The sequence below is a fragment of the Furipterus horrens genome, unplaced genomic scaffold (assembly GCF_987537825.1).
Source record: "Furipterus horrens unplaced genomic scaffold, mFurHor1.1.pri manual_scaffold_12, whole genome shotgun sequence".
NCBI classification, from domain to species: Eukaryota; Metazoa; Chordata; class Mammalia; order Chiroptera; family Furipteridae; genus Furipterus; species Furipterus horrens.
Window position 1 is genome coordinate 98,195,112 of NW_028327182.1, and position 18,532 is coordinate 98,213,643.

Sequence of the window (18,532 nt, forward strand, 5' to 3'; positions counted from 1 at the left end):
GGCGGCCGTGCAGGTGCCCACGGCCGCTGGTAACGCCAGGCTCGGCGAGGGCGGGCGGAGCTAGGGACGGAGTTTAATACTCGGATGCCCAAAACTCCGTCGTCGGCTTTTCTCAAGGGCCCGTGTTCCAGGACATCATAACCTCTCCCAGAAAGTGTAGCGCGACCCGAAAGTGGGCCCACCCATGGGGGCAGCTGCTGGCAGAAGAACCCAGGGAAGAAAAGGAAGCAGCTGTTTCCAGATGAGGAGGTAGCGTAGTCATTACTAAATGCCCCGCAGAATAACATCTAGACCACGAGACAAGAATAGTACTGTTTAGCTCCAGGAATAAATGAGTAACTACATTAATTATGTTAAATAAAACGGGGACGGCATTTTTAAACGGCCGAGTTCGTAACTGTTTTCTTTTCTGTGCTCACAATCGGTGTTGGCAAAGGGGCCGCAGGGAACATCCTCACGTAAACAAGCGGGGGGCACGGGCGGGCGTCTCAAATGCAGCCGGCACTGCGGACCAAGCGCCCGGGGGACCGGGACCCCGGCCCAGCAGCTCAGGGCGTGAAGCGGGTCCGGTCTGAGGAGGGGCACAGGCGCCTGGCGTTACACACAGTTGCAGGAGCGAGGAAAGCAGCTCACGTCTGACAGTCACAGGACTGAATGCGCCGCGGCTGGTCCCTGCTGCACGGACCTCGGGGCGGGGGTGGGGGCTCCGGCCTGCGCGGGGCGCAGCGGCAGCGAGACCCCAGGGCACGCGCAGGGCCCCTCTGCTCAGCAGGCTGCGAGGGAGCCGCTGCCCAGTGGGGAGCAGCCAGGGCTTGTTGCCGGGACGAGCCCCCCAGGAAGGCCCGTCTTACTGAGAAGCAAGCAAACAGAGTCCCTGGTGGAAGTGAGCCTTACTCAGCTACAGGCACCTACTGGCAAAAGTTACCAACGACGCGTCTCTCGGGGAGGCCCTGTGTGTTCAGACCCCCCTGCGGCACTGGAGACCGCTCGCTTCTACGTTGTTCTCGGAGCGAGTGCGCTGGGGGTCCTGCTTGTTTTGTCTGTTTGCTCGTGGGTGACATTTGCTTTGAGTTTATTATCTCCCGTGGACGCTCCGCTCCTTGTCGGCCGCGCATGCGCCCCCTCTCCCCTGAGCGGGTTCAAGGTGAGGGCCGTCCAGCACAGGCAGGCCAGGCCCGGCCCCATGGGAGCCCGTCCCCGGCTGAGCAGGTACCAGGTGTGTCCGCCGTTCTGCGGTGGCGGGGGCCACGGAGCGGAGGCCGGGATGACACGGACCCCGGACGAGGGTGCACGGGAAGCAGAAGGAAGACGCCTGTCTGCACTGCGCCTCCTGGACGGACATTGGCGGTGGGAGCTCAGGGGGAGCCCCTTTGGGGTGACTGCTGAGAAGGGGACCAGAGAAGGGCAGTGGGGAGAGGCAGAGGTCCAGCCTCGGTGTCTGTGCCCAGCGTGCTGGGGCCGAAATACGTCTCGGTGGTCCCACCCGGGACCCGTGTCCTCACGTGGGTTAGTGCTTGCTGTGTCTGCCCGGGAAGTGTGTCTGTCTCCGGGAGGGAGGTGTGTCTGCCCCCGGGAGGTGTGTCTGTCCCCGGGAGGTGTGTCTGCCCCCAGGAGGTGTGTCTGTCCCGGGAGGTGTGTCTGTCCCCGGGAGGTGTGTCTGTCCCCGGGAGGTGGCCGCCAGCAGCTGAGCATCCCTGAGAGGAGCCCCCAGCGACCAATGGCTGCTGGCCTGTCTTTCCGGGAAGGGGCACCCCCCACATCACCGAGGCATGGCCCATCCCCCAGCCCAGCAAGAGTGCCCTCTCTGTCAGGAGCACTGGGTGGACCCACTGCCCACCCACACGGCCGGGGAGCTCTCCCCAAGGTGCAGCGACGCCCCTCACGCTGTCAGCTGGGGAAACACAGAGGCAGAGGCCCCTTTGCAAAGATTTGACCGCCAAGATTGATCGCAGACACGAGGTTTGTCAGGTCACAGGACCAGATTAAAGGACGAGCCTCCACACCCCAGGCCAGACCCCCCTGCAGGGGTTATGCAGAGAAGGGACCAAATCTGAGCCCCTGGTGGCCTGGCGTGGGGAAGGGCCCACTTGCCACCTGCCCCAGAGGGTGGGGGAGGGGACAGAATGCTCTCATGTGTTCAAAGACGCTTCCTAGAAGAGGAGGGTGTTGTGCACACACCACTGTGCAGAGGCGAGACGAGGGGTGGGGTAAGGGACTCTGAGAGGTGGGTTCACCGAGCATGGTCCCCAGGGGTCACCATAGTCAGTGGCCAGAGGGAAGGGAGGGTGGGGAGGGAACAGGAGTCTAGCAACATGAGCAATGGAAGGGTCACCCCAGAGGTGATTCCACGGGATGTCCTATCCGGGTGCCAGTGATAGGACTGTGACAGCTGATGCCGTCAGGGACCGAGCTACGCCGCTCAGGGTCCTCTGCTGCGGACGGCGCCTCCCTTACATCCAAACCTCCAGCAACTCAGTGCCCGGCGGTCACGGTCAGTGCACCCGCCGTGCCGCTCAGGGCTCCCCCGAGCACCGGGACCAAGAACAGCATATGTAATACACGCGACTTATTATAAGAAATGTGCCCTCACAGTTAGGGAGGCTGAGAAGTCCCAAGGTCTTCACGATGAGCTGGCAAGCTGGGACCCCAGAAGAGCGGATGGTGTGATTTCTGCCTGAAGGCTCCTTCCGTTGGAATCTGAGGTCAGAACAACGTAATTCCCCAGCATCAGGTCAGTCCTACAGGAAGAAGTCTCTCCCGCCTGGAAGAGTCTCAGCTCTCTGTTCAGTGTGAGTCTGCAGCCACTTAGGGAGGCCCACCCAAGGGCGGGCGGGTGGCCTGCTTTAGTTGTCCATCAGTGCAGATGTCCATCGCTTCAGAAAAGAACCCTGAAAGAAGCACCCCAAAACGTCGGACCGAATATCTTGGCACTCTGCGCGCCCAGCCAAGTTGACACCAAAACATTGGCCGTCATACCTGCTTTCCGGATGCAGGAACAAACTCTGCATTAAGTAACTCCCTGGGGCCACGTAGCTTCTGAATTTTAAGCAAAGCCCTGAATCCAGATCTTCACGCTTCCAGCTGCTGCCGGTCTAGTTTCTCACATTTAATCAGAAATGTTCAAATTAAACAGAATTTTATCCTACGGACATCATAATATAATAATTCTAACAGTTAAAACAAAAACATTTACATTAACACATTTTCTATTTTCTTTCCCCAAATGCATCTGCACCTTTTTTTTTTTCCAGAAGACACCAGAAGAGTGGAACTTCTTACACGTGTGTGATGCAGGCTCTAGAAAAATTAAGAAGCTTATTTTGGTCTGAGAGCCGTGACCTTAGACACCCAGATCACGTTCGCTCTGGTCCCGCTGCACATACGCTGTGCGGGTCTGGAAGGGGCTGGGCTCTCATTTGACAGTGGCACCCAGCACGTAGATCCTGGGCCCCTCCCACTAGCGCTCTGTCTGCGCATCGTCACTAAACCTCGCACAAGTACGTGAGCATGTGAACACACAAAGGAGCAACTTTCATTCTTACCTAAGTTTTCAGGCCTGTGGCAAATCTGAAGCCTGGGTCGTCGCCGCACGGAGCCGGCAGCCCGCCTGACGCTGCAGTGAGGTGACGGTGACCTGCAGGCCTGGGCGTTGCTGGGGTGACCAGGTCTGGGTGGTGCAGGCGAGGAGCACGCGTCACTCTGAGCGCGACTCTGTGGCTGTGAGACGTGGCCTCGCTGCCCGGTAGCCTTCGCGGCATGTTCACAGCTCCACGCCGCACTTCCTTTGCGTCCTAGACGGGGACCCATTTCCAGAGCTTGGCAGGAAAGCGGTGACGACCCAGAGTGCCATGGGACGGACGCAGAGTTGTGGCTTCTCCTCATTCCCACCTACTAATGCCTTTATTTTCTTTCTTCCAGTGAAAAAGGCGATTGAGTTGAAGTCCCGAGGGGTCAAGATGCTGCCCAGCAAGGAGAGCAGCCACAAGAACTCTGTCTGTAAGTCCCCGTTCTTCGCACGGGAGGGTCGGTGTGTCCGTCAGAGGGGCGCGCAGGCAGAACTCTCTCTGGGGCGCTTCCGGAGAAGGCGTTGTACCAGCTCTTGCCCTCACTTCGTCTCTGTCCCCGTTCCTACCTCCAGAAGTGCTTCCCGGGAGAAGGAGTGTTCCCTGACTCCCCACTGTCGGGGAAGAATGTCACGTTGATTGTGCCTCTTAAATGTAGCTTCAGTCCGTCTCCACTCTCTGCGCTCCGTGACCTCCCCTCACTGCAGAGGTTTTCCTCCCCAATCGCAGTTCCACGGCCGGGTGTTGCTCTCCTGTCTGCATTCTAGTATCTCACACACACACACACTCACATGCACACATGCACACCCACATATGCACTTACACGCACCATGCGCACCCACACACACAAACACACATGCACACATGCACGTGCTCGCACGCACACGTGCAAACACACATGCACACACTCACACATGTGCACCCACGCGTGCAAACACACGTGCATGCACACATACACATGCTCACACATGCACACGCACACACGCACGCTATACTGATCTCTGGGATGTAGAAGTCTGGTCTCGTCAGTTCCCTACTTAAATATCCTCGGCCTTCTGTGGCCTGAGGAATAAGACCGCTGCAGGGCGACGTCTGCATCCTTCTGAGAGAACGAGAACAGGTAGACACGTCTGTGTGGTTCCTACTGGATCCGTTCAGCACGTGCTGGACACAGCCGACAGCTGGCTGGATCAGTGAGGGGAGCCCCGACCACCCCCTCTCTGGTGTCTGTGCCTCTCACCGTTACTTAGCCCACGGACCCCTCTCCACTCCTGGACATGCCGTCGTGCTTCTGTGCAGGAAGTCCCCTCCCTCCTCACTGCGCGCAGAGGCCCTGTGTGGCACGTAGACCCACTATGTGCAGCTTTCCTGACCTCCCCCCTGGGCTCGGAGGCCCTTCCCTCGCTCTGTCCCCACGGCTGTGTGCTTACCTGCACATGTCTCGCTGGGGGTCTCCTGCCCGCTACGTAAGCTCAGCGGCCCCACCGAGTGCCCGAGAGGGCGGGTTTCCAGGGTGGTCTTTCCCACGCTCTGCGCACTTCATTAGACGTTCAACCAGCTGGGTGGCCTTTCCCAGGCGCCCGCAGCGGCCTCTCCTTGTGGTCTGCTGACTGTCCTGCCTCCTGGTGCCCCTCTCCCCGGGGTTTTGGGTCTGAGTGCCTTGCTTTCTTGCCACCTGGCTGGCGGGGGCGGTGGAAGGCTCAGGACGGGCATTCGCAGTACCCTCAGCTGGAGTTACTCTTTGCCTCTGCCCCATACATTGGGCTTCTGCACAGGGTTTGATCCCCAGCAAATACTCTACTAAAAGGATTAAATGAACAAAGACAAGCAGCAATAAAAGCCTTCTAATCATCACACTGCAGGGTGACCCACCTTTGCTTCTCAGTACCCCCTTTAACGGCTTCCTTCTGACGGTCTTTATAACAGGGGCCCATCGACTCTGCCCAGGGCCCCGGCCTCTAACACTTGGCAAGGACAGAGAGGGGCACCCAAACCTCAGGGACACTGGCCTGTGGACACAGGGAGCGTTTCAGACCCTTGAGGCGACTGTAACAACGTGGAGTGGTTTAAATTTATTTCTTAGAGTTCTGGGGGCTGGAAAGTCCAACATCAAGGTGTGGGCAGGCTCAGTGTTGGATGAGCGCTCTCCTCCTGGCTCACGGACAGCTGTCTGTCTTGTCGTTGTGTCTGTATAAGGGGACGGCGGGGCGGGGAGGGAGAGAGAGGGAGGGAGGCAGGGCGGGGAGGGAGAGCAAGCACGCACATCTTCTCCGTCTCTTCTTCCAAGACCGCTGACCCACCGTGAGGGATCCACCCCCATTGGCTAACAGCCCTCAAAGGCCCGCCTCCAAATCCCATAAAATCATGGGTTAGGGTTTCCATAACTAAGTGTCGGGGGGATGCAAACTCTCGTCTACAGCAGGGTGGGTTCCCCGAACCCTGACTGCAGCTCAGTCCGCAGGTTCCCACGAACAACGACACCGACCTGCAGACGTGGCCATGGCCCCTCGCGTGTGCGGTCGGTCGCGGGCAGCGCCGCGCCATGAGACCGGGATCACGGAGGAAGGAGGCAGCTGAGAGACGGGGGGCGAAAGGAAGTGACTTGTTTTTTGAATGTTAGTGTTTTGTTATAGTTACCCTTTAATCCAGGATATTCAATAGAGAGGGAGATATGATACTTCTCATAATTGTGAAATTAATGTTTTATGGTTCAAAACCATGCAGAAATGATCCACAGTAATGTAGAACCGCCTATCAGGTGAAGCCTTACATCAAATCAATATTCGGACCAATAGCAGATCAATTAGACACCAGACTTCCCTGCTAGTGTCGCGGTTCGACAGGAGTTTTGTTGCCGGGAGATGTATCTCCTGTTCTTCTCCGAATGCAAAGGCACAAACACGTAATTACTCGTTTGGTATTAAAAAGTGTTCTGTGCATTCTCCCAACAGAATTAAACAATTTTTTTTTCAGACATGAGAATTAATCATTGGAAGAAATAAGGAGTCAAGGCAGCGGGGAGCCTTCTCAGATCAGCAGTAAAATGAATGGTGATGTTATTTATGCAAAAGGTGTGACAGAGCTAAATTAAATGTTTCACGGAGAAAAGAACACAGGCTTTGACGCGAGGGAGACAGGAACGCAAGAGCCGTAAAATTATTTCTCTAATTCCAGCCAAGCTTCATCATTTATAAAATTAAAACAGTCATGCGTGTGTCGAGTAGATCAGCAGGTTTTCTGTAAATTCCTACTCCGGTAGGTGACGGTTGGTGGGTGTTCCGCCAGGCCCACCCATTCGGAACTTCCCAGACAGAAACAGAATCACGGAACGTGAGTCGCAGGCTGGCCGAGAGCTTGAAGGGCACAGGCGGAGGAGGAAGGTCCAGACCGTTGAACTTACTTTCTTTCTCAGGCCGTAGAAAGTATGTTGGTCGATCTAGGAGGTGAGCCCAGAACACACCCCCCCACCCCGAGCTCGTCCAGGACACGTGCGGGGGGCTGTCAGCCTTGACCCGGGAAGCCGCAGGCTTACCTTCTTTCTGAGCTCTTCGTGACTCTCAGATCTTCTGCACGTGACAGTGATGCGTATGTTTTATACACACATGACCCCTGCTATGTTGATTTAAGTGGGACCGGTAGACCGAGACCACTTCACTGATCACAACACATCATTTCTATCGCCCGCGGCACCTCCGGAGCTGGCCCCGTCCTCCGTCGGTGAACTGCAGCCGGGAGCAGTTCTGCTCTGTGCCGGGAGCTGAGCCCCTGGGAGCAGACCAGCCGCGCCGCCACCCTGACCGCTGATCCGTCCACCTGAGGGCTTTGCGGCGCTTGCTACCCAAGGCTCGTGGGAGATGTCCAGCCCAGAGTCTGGCGGCCGTGGGCTGCTGCCCCTCGGCGCTCCCCGCGGACCTGGCTTAGCCGTTCTGATTCCCTGTCGTTCCTTCTTCTTCCTGAGACTCCTCCGAGAGTCCGCATGTGACGGCACGGACCCCGAGGCCGTCTTTTCCTCCGGAGTTTAAGCCCGTGCCTGCCCAGAAGTCCCCGTCCGTGCCTTTCCCATTAAAACCCGAGCTGGTGGACGGTAGCGACAGCCATCTTCCTGCGGGTCTGAGCTGAGTTCCGCCCATAGAAGCCCAACAGGCGGCTGGAGGGAAGCGGAGGGTGAGGCCGGGGTGTGTGTGCCTCCTGCCGCCTCCTCACCAAGCCCCCGCAAGCTGGCCGCGCTTCCAGGCTCAAAGCTGAAGGGCGCAACTCTGCTCAAAGGAGCCGACCCGACGTGATTCTCTGGATTTCAGTACGAATTTCTCCCCTACCGCCTCCAGCCTCGGAGGTGACCACCTCAGCTGGGACGAAGCCCCATGCCACTGCCCCGTGCCTGGCGGCCTCTCTGACTCCCCTGCAAGCAGCCCCTTGGGAGTGAGTCTGCTTCCCACGCCTATTCGGTCGGAGATGAGCTCCCTTCTCCCCCGGGAGGTGCCTGTCTGCCGCCCCCAGGGCGACTCGCACACTGACTCCCTCCTTCTCTGACCGCCCAAGCTCATAAGTGCTCAGCCAGGGTTTCCTGATTACAGGGAGGAAGGAAGGAGAGGCACCGGGCTCCCTCTGTGTCTCAGAACCAAACCCCCACTGACTCTCTCTTTCATTCCTCCCAGTGGAAGCCCAGGAGCCTCCTGTGAATTTTGCTCTAGACTCACTCGGGCGATCAGTTGCTTGGTCTAGCCCCAACTTCAAGTCACCAATTAGCCCTCAGCGCCCCGCGTAACAAGCTTCAGCTTAGCCGCACGGGGTAGGGTGACGGCAGGAGCCAGGGGACGCATTTCAGCTCTTCAACAGGAGGAGGGCGATTTCCTGCAGTAACTGAGAATGAAAGACTTAGAACTTTAGGGTTTCTATCCGTTTAATTATCAATAAGTAACATATTTTGGGGGGGGACAGATAATTAAGGCATTAATTCTGTATAATGCTCTAGCTTTCTGATTTTTTTAACCTTTGAAAAGATGAGGACATAATCTGGAAACATCTGAAATAACCTTGGAAAACATCCACCCCCGCCGTCCTTCTCTCCCCGAGTGGTGGGGGGCTCCTCCGACTTTATTCTGAGATTGGGCTCCCTTAGGACCAAAGTCTTATTAAATCCCCACTCTCTGTTTTTAAATGATGGCAACAGTAGATGCAGTTTCTTCTTCTCCTTCTTCTTCTTGACATTCTCTTTGGCAGAATGAGATTTTAGCAACATTAAGTGTGAGAATCACGAGGCTGGATGACCCATTCGCATCCTTCGAACCCCAACGTATGAAAGTCTGCAGGGGGGAGGAGACAGGAGGACCCAGCTGTTATTTTTCAGCCAGAGACTGTTTTCCTGGGTCAAGTTAAAGACTGATGACTGTACAGATCCAGCATTGATCTGTTGCGACTCGCTCCGGTGGACGGATGGCCCACGCGGTGCCCTGGCCGTTTGCAGTCACCAGGGTTTGGACCCGAGTAGGACGGGGCGTGTGATTCAGAATCATTGTTTAATGGAAAGCTGAATAAAAAACTGCAGCAAAATGGAGCGATATCATGCATCATCTCATACACCCTTAGGAAAAAATAACAACAGCACATTACGGAATAAATGAGCCTGGAGTTCTTCTGCTTTTGACTATCAGCCATTTATTTCATTGCTCTTTGTTTCCACGGACAATCCATTTTTTTTCCTACCTTAAAAAAAAATACCTGAAGCCAAACAGAACGATATCCGTTCCGAGTTGCCACAGAGACGGTCCTTGTGATGAAAAGCGGCTGATTGAACATTGTCTTTCGTGACGACTGCAGTAGCTCTGTTTCCCCGGCTTCTCCTCCGTGCTCGACATGATTATTTGAAGGGCAGATTCTAAACTTTTGCAGCTCCTTTTCTTCCAGAAGGGAACTGCAAAATGATGTCGGAACTACTTTGCACAAAGAGGCAATCAGTGCTATAGAGCGTCTGAGTTATCTTCGTCACACGGCGGGACCAGTCAACCCAGTTTCTAGGCTGTGCCGTTACCAACGGTGTCCCTTCTGCCCTGGGCCCGAGTGCATTGCCACTTATCAGTGTAGCTGTGATATCCATCCTCCCCGTGTTCTCACGCCTGGAAGCGTGGAGGAGCAAACGAGGTGCCCTGGTGTGTAATGCATTCTTTTCCCCCACATCCCAATGGGCTCAGGCAGGAAAAAGGCAAGTTAACCTCACGTCCCCACGTCCTGGCCGTCCCGTGAGCCTGTCCGCGTGCAAACACAGTCTCACACAGGGGCCACCTCCCGCTGGCCGCCTCGCCGCTCCCAGCCGCGGTTTTGCCGCAGTCCGTCTCCGCAATGCGCCCGGTGACCATGGAGGGATGTCAGTGGCTCTGCGCCGTTCCCCTGCCCAAGCCCTTCAGGGGCTTCACACCGCAGCCCAGCCCCGCCCACGCGTCCTGCAGACCGCGGACCGCCCTCCCCGCTCCCACCCTGTCCCTGCCCTTGGCCTCTGGTTTCGGGACCTGTCTCCCGAAGGCCTGAGACACACTGCAGTCCCGGCCTCTGCTCCTCTCTCCTCACTGGGAAGTGACCTGCCAAGGAAGCCACACCCTCCCCCCCTCGAGGTCACTCATCAAATGTCACTCCCTCCGTAAAGTGCTCGATGGTCCCCAGCACTGACTGACGCGCCGGGGCCCCTGCCCACCATTTTACCTCTTCTTCTCACCAGCGCTGTTTCTCTGCGTCGTTTACAATGCACCGTATATATCGTGTGTACATACATGCAACGGGCGCATAGTCGCTGTGTGTGTTTGTATGAGTGTGTGCACGCGTGTGTTCCTATGTATTTCCTGCCTCCCATTCCCCCCACTAGAATACAGACTCCACAGGGACACATGTGTTTGTCTGTGTTCTGCCCTGGTAGATGCAGGCACACAACCAGGGCTGTGCACACGCTTGTCCACTGAATGATTGCGTGTCCTCGCCGCGTGGTGGCATGCAGGGACATGACCGAGCAACGCTCATCCCCTCCTTCACTGGGCCTTTGTGTCCCGCGTCTCACTGCCAAGCTTAACCACCTTGCGCTACAGAGACAGTGTAGCCGTGGTGATGATGAAATTACCCCCATTCCCTGGGGGACATTTCCATCCCTGGTGCGTTCACGCATGTCAGAGTGTGTCACACAGAGCGCCCAGGTGAGGGCAGCACCATTTATTGAGGGCTGAGTGAAAACAGAAACGTATGGCCTTTCTAAGTGATATGAGGTCGGCCCATCACAGGTGAGATGCACAGAAGGAGAGGACAGCCCAGCCATGAAGCCCCGACACCTCCTCCATGTCTGAGCCACACGTGTGTTCCTACTCTTCGTGGCCTCCGACCTCCCCGGGGGTCCTGGCACGTGTCCCCACGGGGGCGGGGGCTGCTGTACCCCACAACATACTGACTCTCCTCCACAGCGCGGCTGAGGCGCGTGACTGGGCGGGGCTTGTTCTAGAAAGGTCCCCTGAGCCATCGCAGCAGCGGGCAGCCCTGCGCTCCCCAGACTGTGTCCCAGACGCAGAGCTTGATGTGGGCTGTGGGCCTTGGGGGCAGGGAGGAGGGGCTGGTAGCCCGCAGTGGCGCCCTGAACGGCTGCCCAGGAGCAGGGTCCGTCCTGCCTCCCCCCAGCTGTGGAGGATGCTCGGGGGGCGCCCATCTCTGCAGCTCGTCCCCAGAAGCCTGTCCCCTGGTGTCCCCATCAGGCCATCAGCGTCCCGGGCAGCCAGCCAGCTCGTGTGCTGCTCATCCCCACGCGAACGATCCTCCGACAATGAGCACACGTCGCCTCTCCTTCCTACCACACGCGTGCCACGTGCCGTGTCCTGGTGGCATCGTCCGGCACCACGTGTGTTCGCCGGCGGCTGGAGCAGCTGCTCCCGCCGGCCTTGGCTTTTCGGAGGGCGCGGTTGCCGCGCCGTTCCTGCGCGGTGTGTCTGAGCTGTGGCGGACGAGGGTGACTTGGAAAACCGCTCCCCAAAGCGAGGCACCCTTGCTCTCCCGGCACTCGCTTCTGCCTGGGCGCCGAGAGCGCGCTCCGAAGCCAACTGCGACAGCAGGAAAATAACGGCCCCATAACCTCTGACCATCGTATAGAGGCTTAATAAAACGCGAGGGGTCATTGCTCCCACCCACTCTGTTCCTTCATAAAATGCAATAACACGGAGTTTCGCAATCGCGTGGGATTCTTGTTTTCTTAACAAAGACCCACCCCCATGAAGCAGGAACACACGTGATCGTATTTTGCTTCATAAGTCAGGTGAGTAAATCACGCTCCCAGTTTCCCCACAGGCCTCGGTCACCGCAGGAGCTGAAATACCTGGAAAAGCTGTGGGGAATCCTGCCTGGGAGGGAGCTGCGGTCCAGGTGCGCTGGGAAGGGCCGCTGCACAGGTAACCAGAAGCCACACTGGCCGGCTCATCCGTTATTTAACACGCCATTTACATGCATAATTCCTTATGTAACTAGAAAAGAAGCATCTATTAAACTATGCAAAACAAGACATAGGATATTTAGATCCTAGGTAGCAGGATCACGCCGTAGCCCTAGTAGGCAGTAGAACGCCTTGTCCATGGTTCCAGCCTACAGATGATGAGCATGACTTATGAATGACGTGGAAACACGCTTTGTGACGTAAGTAAAGACGACGTTCCTCCGGAAAAGTGAAAGGAAAACAACCTACACTTGGAAAGAACTGTATCGACCCTACCATTTCCATCGCTACCTTCCAGAAGGCCGGGATACCGTGACTCTTCCTCACATTTTACAGAATCATCAGATCTTCCCATATGCTGGGGTGGAAAACTCACGCTCCGGGCAGCGTCACGAGAGGGCAGTGGTCGGTGGCCGAGCCAGTTCCAGCCTCCGCGGTCAGCGAGACGCGGCTACTGCCTGTCGTTAAATGATCTCCCATGACCAGAGGCTGGCGAGTGGGTGCTTTCAGTCAGAACCTAATTAATCACAAGCAGGTCCTTTGTGAGTTAAACGAAAGCCCTCCACTTTAGACACAAGGAACTGGGGTCGGCAGGTTAGCTTAATTAGCTTCGATATGCAGATAAATAGAAATGGGGTTAAAAACCACATACTCAGAACGTCAAGGGGAACTCAGAAAAACACGTCTCCCTTAAGCCACATGGTCGTGGGGAGAAAACCGAACATATTTCAGCTGAAGCCCTTTGATGGGAGTGCTCAGCAGGTGACGGAATCACGAAACGAAGATGGAGTTCCAGGGGTTTCCTCACGGAATGAGCAACAGAGAGAGAAACGACGTGGTGTTGGCCAAGTGGTGACCGTGCTGATAACTGAGGTCGGTTTGAGGGGAAGGGATTCGAGTGTTTGGGAGCGTGGAAAGCGTAGGGGACCTGGGGCCTGCGTGCTTGTTTAGCGCCAGGGGAGAGGGACACACGCGTCCCGTGATTCCGGGGACGCGCCACCGCAGGGACGCTGCCTGGTGCGTTCAAATGCAGAGCAGAGGTGGGGAGCTGCCCCCATCTGCCTCCCAGGTGACCCTCTGAAGACGGGCACCTGTGTGTGCCCTACGCGGCGTCTTTAAACGACTTTAGTTGCCAGTCTCTCTTTCCAGCTGTTTATTTGAAATGATCATAGGGTCTGAGAAGGTCGTGATACAATCTGCAAGGAAGCCCAGCCCCTCCGCCCAGCTCCCCTGAGCGGTAGGGGTGGCCCGTGGCCTGAGCCGGCACGCCCGTCACGGCCGGTGACGCTGCGCTCCGGTGCCGGGGATGCTCCGCCGTCGCATCATCTCCAGCGAGACGTTAGTTCTCGAATCCGCGCACTTTCTCCTGGGCTCCTTCTGTCTTGCTCAGTTCTAAGGGATTGTTCCGGATTCTAGGTGCTGGTACTTGGGTGGACGTGTGGTTTGAAAATCTTTTCTCCCTGTCCGTAGCTCGTCTTCCAGCCCTGGGTCTTTCTCAGAACCCATCTCTTTTTTAACTGTGACGTTTCAGTCTAAAAGAACAGGGAGTCTAGTGTGTTGTTTTTTTTAAGCAGGAAGAACTGGCCGCCTTGGCCTCCCAGCAGCAGCTGCCGGGGGCGGGCCTACACCCCCGTGAGGCTCGTCACCGGGCCCCACTCTTGCTCGTCACCGGCAGGCAGCCTCCGTGTAGAACCGTCTTGCAGGTGATGTCACCTGCACACGAGGGCAGGGGCTCCTAAAATGCCCTCGTTTGTAACCCCCGGACCAACTCCACATGTTCACGGGGACCCAAGCGAGATGTACTCATCTTGAAATAATGGCATTTCGGTTATGAACATGAAGTTTAATCCAAGTGATGACGAGAAAAAGAAATATAGTTTATCCATTCGTATTGATTTTTTTCCTCCCAGACTCTTACTTGTCTGTTTCTAGTTTGGCTGTGGAGTTTTAGGTTTGCAATGGACACCTCTGCCTCCCTTTCTCTCTCTGTTGTCTTAGCTGCAAACGGAGCGCCATTAACAGTCACCATCGAGCACGCGTACTGATGGCGGTCCAACCTCCGAAGTGTTTCTATCCAAATTAATCACCACACTAATTAGGTTAAATTAGATGGTTTGATTAAGGCGAGTGATTAAGCTTATTTGGTATAGTAGCTATTTGGTCATTCCCTTGAGGGCAATGCATTGACATTAGTTTCATAAAAGAAAGCAGATGACAAGAAAGGCCAAGAGGAAGCTTGTGTCAGAGAAGGAGAGTAAGGCATGTGCTCAGATCCGTGACAACACGGGGCAAGTCAAGGAGAGGAGCAAGACGGACAAACGGGACATGTGCCGTGCGTCGAGAGTGACGTGCTTGAGACGGGAGGCACCAGAGCCACAAGCACCATGTAGTGCGATTGTTTCTAGAACACTTGAAGGGGGTTCAACGGGCTTGTTAACCGCCTGCTTCACAGTGTGAACTGCCAGCCTGAAAGGTCCGTAAAACAGTATAAGCCACGTGACATCCAGACAAGGCCCTTTCATCGTGTATCTGGGAAAATCATAGTAAAAAACTCAAGTTCAGTAATTACTGTGTAAGAAACTCTCCACATTCCGCCAGAGGAAGTCGTTACAGCTTCAGTGGGCAGGTGGGCACACGACGGAACTCCACAAATCCTTGTAGGCTTCTGGCCTTGGGGAGGTGAGCCCCGGCGGTCACCTGTACTTTGCGGAAGGGCTGCTTTACATGTTATCCATAAAAAGATAGAAAAGAATTAGAAGATTATCAAATTTGTGATGTGACTCTATCATGTAAAGAACATGGGTAATTTCTGTGAAATAGAAGTCTATCTTACATTAAAGGTCTTTGCTGATTGATCATGTATTAAGGAGGCTCAGGTTGGATTTAGCTACAAACTCTCCTTCCAACCAAACTGCCATTTACCTCCTGCCGGACACAGGTTTCTGGGGTCCACATAACAGTGATGCTATTTATAGCACAATGGTGTGTTTAAACTTGCTTTAGTAGAACAAAGCACTTTATTTCTGTTTCTCAGTCCTTTTAACAATGAAAATGCAAACAAACCTCTGGGTTTTCTTCTACCATATAGGAAACCTTGACTCTCTTGTCCTTCAAAATAATTGTCTTCTTTCTATCTGGTGGAAAACAAACGTCCTGCCAGTGTTCTCTTCTGCGTCTGTGCTACACTGCAATCATGCCGCAAAGCCAGACGTGTGCTTCTCATGGTTTTTATGTTAATATTCACTCCACTAAGGGGACTCATTGGAGTCTTCTGTCTTAGGATGAAGCGAAGTATTTATACCAGACGATTGGAGCAATTCCTTTTGGTTTTCTGTTCGTCAGCATTTCTTATCGGGCGTTGAGTGTTTGGGTGAAGGACAGTCACTGGCAGGTTCTGATCTGCAGACCGTCTTAGTCAGGCCTCTGCCCGTCGTCCCAAGCCCGTGAGGCTTTGTTGCAGCTGCAGAGGAACCTAATGCTCTGACGGTGGCCTGCAGCGGGGTCCCCGGCCTCCGGGCCGTGGGCAGGACCAGTCTGGGCCTCTTAGAGACCAGGCGGCCCAGCAGGAGGGGAGCTTGAATGTAATGCGCCTGAAACGTCCCCAAACCACCCTCAGCTGGTCCGTGGAAAAACCGTCTTCCACAAAACCCACCCCTGGTGCCAGAAAGGTGGGGGACGCTGTACCAAAGCCCCTTCCTGCTGGTTACCCGTATTTTCAGAAGGGCTGACTCTCAGATAGGATTGCCCTGCACCTCAGCAATGGCCACACACACACACGCACACACACATGCTCACACGCACACACACTCACACACGCGCGCGTGCTCACACGCACACACATACATACACACACCCACACACATACATACACACACCCACACACACGTGTGCTCACACACACACACACTCACACACACATGCTCACACACACGCTCACACCCCCACACATGCACACACACACGCTCACACGCACACACATACATATACACACCCCCACACACATGCTCACACACGTGCACACACACACATGCTCTCACACACACACACACACACACACACCCCACACTTTCCAGTCCCCTGCCTTTTTATTGTTCTCTTTATCTCGTTTAATTTTCTAATAACTATATCTGTGTGCATATCTGTTTAGATTCCTGTCATTTGCGGTCTCACAAAAAGGAGGATGGGAATATGATGCTGTGCCCACTGCTGGGCTGTGCTCGGGACCTGGCGGGACTCGGTAGATATATGTTCAGTGAATGAATGAATGAATCAATCAGTCAGTCAGTCTTCCTGCGGCCGCCTCCTCCTCGCCGCTTCCCTGCCAGTGCCAAGCTCAAGCTCTCAGACACCCCTTCCCTAAACACCCCGCAAGGGTCGCCCACCTCGCCGTCCTGACCGACGCCCTGCGCCACGTTACCCGGTCTCTTCACTCCCATGACGTCCGTCAGTGGCCGAAAGTAGTTACTTACCCGTTCAGTTTCTTTTCTCTTTGAGGGTCTAAGCTTTTGGGGAAGAAGCCTTAACACGCACTTGGTTGTAGACCCAGAACACAGTACACATGGCCCACAATAAACATGTGATAAAGAGCAGTGGTTTCCTGACCGGCCTTCCTGGTCACCCACCTCAGCGCCTTGTCCGGCACAGAGCAGGGGACTCTGCCTATCCATCAGCTGTCTACCATTTGTCATCCATCTGTCTATCATCTGTGTATCATCTATCTGTCATCTGTATGCCATCTGCGTACCTGTCACTCATTTATCTACCATCTCCCTAACCTATCAGTATCATCTATCATCTATCTATTGATCTATGTATCTGTCATCTGTCATCTGTATGCCATCTACCTACCTGTCACTTATCTATCACTTTATCAACTTCCTTATTGAATAATTAAATCGCCTACATAGGGACCTCGAACCTGTACTAGTGTAGAAAATAAGCACACGGCTACTCTGCTGTTTTTAGACACCGCGCTGTACCCCGTCACGCGGAAGCCTGCTCGGAGCACAGCGTGGCCGAGGTGCACCAGCTCTGAGCTCCCTCTGACTCCGCCCGCTCCCCCCCAACGCCACACCCCTGGGAGGGAAAGCCAGGCAGTGCAGGCATGTTTTGAGAGGGGCAGTTAACACAAAACATGGCCAGTGGCTAACTTACGTGTGCTCACCAACAGTCGCTGTGGCTCATGCCCCCCACCTGCCCGGGGCAGTCACCGCTCTGCCCACTGGTAACACCCGGGAGCCCAAGGGACGACTTGACTCTCCCACCTGCAGCGCAAAGGGCTTTCAACTATTTTATCAAAGGCTAACGGGCTGCCATCTGGGATTTAAGTTTATTTTTATTCTGTGTTTTCTAACACAAGAACACTGCTCAGCCGTCCCCTCACTGTGGGAGAGTCGTACGTACAGTGTGGGCCAGTGCTCACTCCTGACAGGTTGTGACACCCTTATTCTTCGCAACTCCACTATTTTAATTTTAGTTAAATGTCAGTGCGAAATGCTGGGGAGACTCACCTTGTTTTTATGAGCTGACGGCATGGAATCGTGGCACCTCCGCGGAGCAGGCGGTGACTTGGCCAAAGTCACTTTCCGTCTCCGGGTCTCTGTGACAAACAGCCTTCCTGGACATCAGCGGGGTCATCAGTGAGGTGGGCTCCTTCCCAAGGAAATGAAAACTGAAGTTGTGTCAATGAAGTGAGGACCGGATGCTTGTCTGTTTCCCAGAGTCAATCAATAACTTCTCTGAATGTTCTTTGCTTTCTAACCAACGCATCTCTCAGCGAAGCCCAGGCTGGTGCGGGATGTGTGAGGGCCAGACAGAGGGGCCAGACCGTCCCGGGCGTGTGCGCCGTGCTCAGTCCCCACGCGGCGGCACGGAGCTGCAATTCCCGTGACTGACAATGTGGAACCTGAGTGAGGGACAGGCTGGGAAGGGAAGGACTCCCGTGGCGTGTTCCCCAAATGCGCATGAGAACACATGGCCCTTCAGGTTGCACTGAGGCACGGAGCTGTTTATGGTTTTCTTCTTGTTTATGGACGGGGCAGGAATGGCCATAGTCATCCCATTTTCCTAAGAGGGTCCTTAAAATACAGCACGTATGTTAAACCCACAATGCACAGCTGTACACAGCAACCAACATCAAATAACACTGTTTAGCTTTACCATATTCCATTCGTGGGATGAGTTAATTTCAACCTTCTTATGCTGGATCATTTTAAACACGCCTGCAAGGGCAGAGAGCGGCACAAAGAAGCCCCACGAGCGTCCCAGACATTCCGTCAGCGGCACTTCATCTACCCACCTACTCTCAGTTTTATTCCTAAAGCATCTTAAAGCAAATACCAGACGTCGTATTATTGCACTTGTAAATGCTTACACAATTTCCAGAATGTCGTAGAGTTGGAATCCTACAAGGTGTAGTCTTCCCAGCTGGCTCCAGCCAGCCAGCCATAGGCATTTAAATTCTCCATCCCTTCTCGTGGCTTTGCAGCTTTGACTTTGTCCCAGGGTACTACCCCGCCGT

The 18,532-nt window shown here is 54.9% G+C and overlaps 1 protein-coding gene across 1 annotated transcript in view; it reads left to right on the forward strand.

Annotated features, from left to right (window-relative positions):
- CSMD1 (CUB and Sushi multiple domains 1) overlaps positions 1-18,532 on the forward strand; it is a 601,662-nt gene that overhangs the window by 374,452 nt on the left and 208,678 nt on the right. The window contains exon 8 of the mRNA XM_090258247.1: positions 3,919-3,996. Coding sequence (XP_090114373.1) covers positions 3,919-3,996 — 78 coding nt within the window. The remainder of the gene's footprint in view (positions 1-3,918; positions 3,997-18,532) is intronic.